The sequence below is a fragment of the Nyctibius grandis genome, chromosome 27, assembly GCF_013368605.1.
Source record: "Nyctibius grandis isolate bNycGra1 chromosome 27, bNycGra1.pri, whole genome shotgun sequence".
NCBI lineage: Eukaryota > Metazoa > Chordata > Aves > Nyctibiiformes > Nyctibiidae > Nyctibius > Nyctibius grandis.
The window spans coordinates 4,807,365-4,814,231 of record NC_090684.1 but is presented as its reverse complement, the minus strand read 5'-3'; the positions used below and the strand labels follow the sequence as shown (position 1 = coordinate 4,814,231).

General features: G+C 53.3%; 1 protein-coding gene across 1 annotated transcript; it reads right to left on the bottom strand.

The window, feature by feature from the left end:
* Positions 1-757: 757 nt before the first annotated feature.
* On the bottom strand, positions 758-2,512 carry LOC137674075 (potassium voltage-gated channel subfamily A member 3-like). The gene has a single exon (XM_068419213.1). It carries the CDS (start codon positions 2,510-2,512, stop codon positions 758-760), a length of 1,755 nt encoding a protein of 584 aa, XP_068275314.1.
* Between the last annotated feature and the right edge of the window lie 4,355 nt (positions 2,513-6,867).

Here is a 6,867-nt window from a genome sequence, read left to right as displayed (position 1 = left end):
CACGGCCCCAAATTTGACATTGGATGAAATAATGCCGTAGGGTTACAGGGGAAGGGAATTAAGAATAGAAAATGAGGGCTTTTTTTCTTTTTCCCCTATTAAAATCAGCACTGATTGCACTCGGTCTCTGACCAGATTAGAATTTCATAAATGATCTAACGGGGGAGAAAAGGGAATCTGTGCTGTGCCCGTAATGGCACATCACGTTTCAATATTAAGCGTCATTAAACAATGTGGTAACAGAGACTCTCTGCAAAATTAAATGCTCGTTTCCTCCCAACCCCCTTCCAGTACACTCTGCAACATGTTTTTCTCATCTCCCCACCCAGTCCAGGGTTGTTAATCCAACAAGTGAGCTTATGTGATGGAAGGGAAATCGGCTACACGCTGCCTTTAGGGAAAGGGGGGGAAAAAATTCAGGAGCAAAGCGAGAGGTCCCCAAACCCAAGAAAATAAAAGCAGCCCTGCAACACGTTGCAGAACAAACACCTGTTTCAACGGTGAGTGTGTTTTGGCTTCAGCTTCCTTCTCTTTCCCCTTTAGCCGTCCTCTTCTTTGGAGAATTTTAAATCCTTTTTTTTTGGATCTTTAGAAAGGATCTAAAAAAATAAACGTATAAAAACGAGGGCACACACAGACCGACGATGGTGCATGTTCCACACAATACCGAGTACACAGTCACTTTGCATTATTATTGTTATTATTATTTTTTTACCTCAGCTTTTGTTGCTGTTTGTTTGGTTTTGTTTGGTTTTTTTTAAACATCCGTAAAGATCTTTTTGATGTTCACACAGTTGGGATTGTTCGTGGTTGTGCAGTTGCCTGCCTTAAAGGCAGCCTGTTTGAATGCACTGTGGTTGATTCCCCCTTCCTCGATCACCATGTACTCGGACTTGCTGAGGGTGGAATCGCTGCGAGCCTTCCTCATCTCCTCGTTGGATGAGAGGTGCTGGCAGCTCCTGACGTGCATGTATTGGGCTTGCTCCTCACCTTCTGTCTCCCGGTGGTAGAAATAGTTGAAATTGGAGACTATCACGGGCACGGGGAGAGCGATGGTTAGCACCCCCGCGATGGCACAGAGAGAGCCCACAATCTTGCCCCCAATTGTGATGGGGTGCATGTCCCCGTAGCCCACTGTCGTCATGGTCACCACTGCCCACCAGAAGGCATCGGGGATGCTACTGAAACCTGAACTGGGGTCATCAGCTTCTGCGAAGTAGACAGCACTGGAGAAGAGGATGACACCGATGAAGAGGAAGAAGATGAGCAAACCCAGCTCCTGCATACTGGCCTTGAGGGTCTGCCCCAGGATCTGCAGCCCCTTGGAGTGCCGGGAGAGCTTGAAGATACGGAAGACCCTGACCAGCCGGATGACTCTGAGGATGGCTAAGGACATGGTTTGCTGGCCGTTGCCTTGCCTCTCAGCCAGCTCAGTGCCCAGCGTGATGAAGTAGGGAATGATGGCCACAATGTCAATGATGTTCATGATGTTCTTGGAGAAGGTGGCCTTGCTGGGGCAGGCAAAGAAGCGGACAAGCAGCTCGAAGGAGAACCAGATGATGCACAACGTCTCTATTACAAAGAAAGGGTCGGTGAAGGACGGCACCATGGAAGTAGGCAAGGACGAGGAATTGGTGACGACATCAGGTGGGAGAGGGCCACCACCCATCCCCCCAGTTCCTTCATAGTCGTGGTCATCCCTGAATTCAGGCAGGGTCTCCAGACAGAAGATGACAATAGAGATAAGGATGACCAGGACAGAGACTATGGCAATGCCTCGAGCCGGCCCAGAGCTCTCGGGATACTCGAAGAGAAGCCACACTTGGCGTTGAAACTCATTGTCAGGAAGTGGCCGCTGCTTCTCCCGAATGAAACCCTCGTCCTCCCGAAACTTCTTCATGGCCTCCTCCCCCAGCTGGTAGAAGCGGATCTCCTCGGAGAAGATATCGATAGGGACGTTGACGGGTCGCCGGATGCGCCCACCCGACTGGTAGTAGTAGAGGATGGCGTCGAAGCTGGGACGGTTACGGTCGAAAAAATACTCATTGCGGAGGGGGTCGAAGTAGCGCATCCTCTTACGGGGATCCCCCAGGAGCGTCTCGGGGAACTGCGCCAGCGTCTTCAGCTGGGTCTCGAACCGCAGCCCCGAGATGTTGATCACCACCCGCTCGCAGCACTCTTGCTCCCCACCGCCCGCGGGCTGGCCGGCGGGGCCGGCGGCCGGAGGCGGGGGCTGATCGTAGCGATCCCCCCCGAGCAAAGGGTGAGGATGCTGCGGTTCTTCCAGCAAAGGGTCTCCGCCGCTGCCGCCACCACCACCCACCACGGTCATGTTGCCTTCGTCCCCTTCTTCAGCCTCTTCCTCCTCTTGGCCGGGGAGCGGCTGGGGGGCGGCGGGGGGCAGCTGCTCGCTGTAGCCCAGGTTGTGGTGGCTGCTGGTCGAGCCGCCCCGCGGCTGGCGGCTGCCGGAGGAGGCAGCGGGAGAGTGGAGCAAGCTCCGGCGCTCGTCCATAAAGGTGTGGGGCGGAGGGGAAGGGGATGGGAGGATCGGAGAGGCGCCAGCTGAAACCTCTTCTTCCTCTTCTTCCTCTTCTTCCTCTTCTTCCTCCTCCTCCAGGCGGAGAAGGAGAAAAAGCCGCCCAACTCCTCCAGCGGCTGCCGCTGCTCTGAAGAGCTGAGGCTCCGCTCAAAAAATCCGCCCCCAGCCCTGGCACCGCCTCGCTCAGTCACCGCTCCCGGAGACACCCACCAGCACCCCCGGCCCTGCCCCACGGCCCCCGGCTACCTGCGGAAACCCCCTCCCCCGCCCCTGCCCGGTGGGAGGGCCCGATCCGTGCCCTCACCTAGCAACAGGCCGAGGGGCTTCGCTCCCCTCCCCGGGAGCATCCTTGGACGCTCAGTGGGTTGCAAACAGGGAGAGTTTATTTTTTTCCTGGCAGAACCTCTGCCTGGAAAGAGGTTTTTTTTGTTTTTCTGCCCTTCTCCACGGAAAGTGAAATGTAATTTTGATTATTATTAATTTGGGGGTTTGCCTGCTTGTTTTGAGTCACCGTTTCACGCCACGGCGGGGCTGTGGGTAATGGAAAGCAGACGGCGGCGGCCGAGACGCCAACAGTTGTTTTGAATCAGCGTTTCAGTTAAAGTGCTGGGGATTTTTTTTTTCTGTATAGAAGAGAGAGCCTGTGTGTGTATGTGCATGTGTCTGGGCACACGCGTGTGTGTGCGTGTGTGTGTTTGCACACACGTGTGTGTGTGTGTGCATCCCCCCAGCAAAATAAACAGAGTGAAGCTGAGCCAACCCTCAACCAAGGCAGCTTCAGTCTGAACCCAAGGCTGCATTTCAGACTTTCCTGCAAGAAAGACAAAAGGCTTCAATTTTTTTTTCCCCTCCTCCCTTCAATTGATCTTCTTATGCAAATAGTTCAATTTTGGTCAAATTGGATTTTTTTTTAAGGCAAAAGCCTCTTCTGCAGGAGCCCAGCGCTGGAAAACGCTCCGTCCCCAGGAGATGTGCACCAGGGACAAGCTCGGATCTCTGCGCCCAGCTGTGCCCATCTGCCCCCCAGCCCCGCTATGGGTCCCCATTTTCCCAAACCCCCCCCGACTGCAGAAGCGCTTTAATCCCCAGCCACGTGCCAAGCGGGGCTTAGGCAATTCAGGGAGTTCCCAGCTTGGGAAAAAGCCCGACCATGAGGGTCGGGGAGAGGTGAGGAGGGCGACCACGCTGCCATTCCCACGCCGGCCGGGTGGTCCCGCCACGATGGGGGTTAAATCCCCTCCACCAGCCCCGCGTTAGCTCATCACCATGGTTATTTTTAACTAGCACAGCCTCCAGAAGGTAGGGAGAAAAACAGATGAAAAGATCAAACTTATTTATACTTTAAATTAGAAACAAGCTGTACAAAATATACAAACCAAGGAGGGGAAAACAACAATAAATATTGGGGTAAGAGTTGACTCTGGACTGCAAATGGCAGATTAACACTGCAGGCGAGGGCTGAGCGAGCCGAGCCTGCCTTCACCTTCACTGAAAAGGGAAAAAACCCTCTACCACTAGAAATCAGGGGAGTTTCCTGGGGGAATGAGCCTTGGCGAGGTCCTGCGGATGAAAAGGTGGACCTGGCTGTGGGACCTAACCCAACACAGACGTTAGCTGAGCTGCCCACTCTGCCTCCACCTCCACCAACCTCCCGGTGCTGGCATGGCCAACACCAGGTTTTTCACACCAGTAGTAAGGCAGCAGCTTGGCGTGGCCACTGGAAGACATTTACCCACTATCACATGCAGGGACACTCATCTCCAGGCCATGTCAACTTGCCCCAGCCTCGGACACGTGGCCCTTGTTGCCACCTCCATCCTTGGCTTTACACCTCACTTTTGAGTCCCATTTTGTTCGAGGCTGCAGATCCCCTGGGATGAGGGAGCTGGGGCAATGGATCCCCAGTCCTGCTCCCCCATCATTCCTACAGCAATTAACGGTGCTAATCAGCAATTTGTTCCCAGCAAGAACATCCACTCCTCCTTTCCAGCACACAGCACCTCCCAGCCATCCCAAACCCCAGATAAAGCAGGAAGCAAAGCCCTGGAGCATCATTAACCCTTGAGCTGCCCACGTTGCCTGTAGGTTGAGAAAAATTCCTGGAAACAACAGTTCACACCCAAGTTTGAGGCTCTGTTTTCCGCAGGTTTTATGATCACGAAATAACCACCATCTCCTCACTACATACATGTGCGTAGCAGTTAAAAACTTGTCTGGCTCATCTCTTTCCTCTGCTAGGACTTTTGCCAACAAATCACTGTCATCTGGTCTAAGGCAAACAAACAAGGCTGCTTTAAACCATAAACATTTATTGATGACAAAAGGCTTGAGGCAACAAGGCGTAACTTTCATAATTGCAACAACTTACTCTGGATCTCAGTCAGGGGCAAACTCTTCGGAAATTATTGAGAGCGCCACAGACCTTTGGGATGATGCTAGGAAAAGCCCTTCCCTTAAAACCCAAAGGATTAAGCTGTTACCCCCCATCAGCTGCAACACAACAGCAGACATTAACCCTTGAGCTCCAGGCAGCTTTGGTCTGGCATCGTGCTGGCTCAGAGGATTTGGCCAGGGAATACAGCCTGGCAGCCCCAGGCACCGCGTGGCCTCCTGGCCCTGTTTACTCCTCCGCTGCTTCCCAGTAATCCTATCAAAGCCAATTAAGCTGGGCCAGACGAGCAGCGTCGCTGCAGGCAGAGAGCAGCCGGAGGGGCAGATCACCTTCTCCCCGGTGAAGTCCCCTCAGCTCCTTCCTTCTCGTGGGGTCCCCAGCCAAGGTCTGGTTTGGCATCGGGGATACAGCAATAGCATCGCCTCCTGCTTGGCATCAGCCACCGCCAGCCCCAGATGTGTTCCCCGGAGGGGTTTGCACACAGGCACTGCACCAAGCCCAAAATTTGTCAAGCAGCAACAGAGGTGGCCTAGGTCACGTCCCAAACCCAGGAGGTCTGAGCACAAGGGAGGAGGCAAGAGGGCAGTTTGGGTCCAGGACAACCAGCGCTAATAAAAGCCCAGGGGAAAGGACATCTCTGCGATGTCTGACCCGGCCAGTGCTGTGCGAGGTGCAGCACCAAACCTGCTCCTCAAGGCTGTGGCTTTTCTGTCTAATGCAAGATGGCCTGGTCTTCCCTCTGCAATTTTCCCTCTGTTTTTTCATCCAGTTCTGCTGCTGCATCTGGTCTCAACAAATTTAATTTTATTCCTAACGGCCATTTAAGAAATCCCCCTGTGCAATGATCTATGGGCAGACCTATAACATCAGATGCAGTTTCTACAAAGAAGCAGAGCAAACATCACTCTTTTTCTCCTTTAATGGCCTTCTCAGGATGGATTTCCAAGCAGAGGGGACTCCCAGCTTCCCCCCTCCCACAGCCAGACCCAAACCATGAGGGGAACCCCCCCCAGCATCCCTCCCCAGGAGGACATGTGCTGCACAAATCGTCTCAGGACCTTCACCCCAACCCTCAGCTATTCCCAGGCATGGGGCTGCCTTAGCACCTTGCTTGCACCTTGAAATCTTGCCTCCTTCTTGCTGAACCCCATCGCCTCCCAAGTAGCCTTTTGGGGTTGTCCTTCTCCCACCAAACTCCTCCTCATCCCCCATTAGCACCAGGTAGCTGGGCAGAGCGGTACAGCACCCAGCCCGGCTGCTGCAGCGAGTGGGATCTCACCCGCTCTCCCCTCCCTCGCGTTTGAATGGGAACCTTGCCTCCATTGATAAATCTGGGACAAATCTGCCATCCTTTATTTCAGAGGATCAGAAACCTCTCAGCGCAAACGCTGTTACAATAAAACCTTAATGCACTGTAAATGTATTGTCTCTCCTCCCACAGCGGGGAACGCGCAAAGCCTCATCGAGGCAGCGCGGTATTAACTCACTGGCGAGGTTTCTCATGTCATCTCGGAAACATGAGCTCTACCTCTGCTGCTCATAACAGGGACAAACGCGACAGATAAAGGCTCGAGGTTGTCACTCGGGTCACTAATCACTGCCTAAAGCCTTTGCAGACAGGACTGCAGAGGACCGTTTGCATCAGACAGTTCAGCATCAACCCAACTTTTCAAGATTTACTTGGAGCAACCCAAACGTTATACTTCATACAACTAAAACAGATGAATGGATGCTCTAACCCTGCTCTGCTTACCTTCCTTCAGCCAGGTTCAGCTGCTTGCTCTCCTTGTAGCCTTCAACTAGTTCTTCCCCTCCAGATTACCCCTGATTTAATTACGATTATTTACTCAGCAATTGGGGAGTAAGTTGCACAACATGACCTCCTGCTCCAGACTGACCAGTCCTGCCCACCTTCACCTTCCCCCTGGGTGGGAGC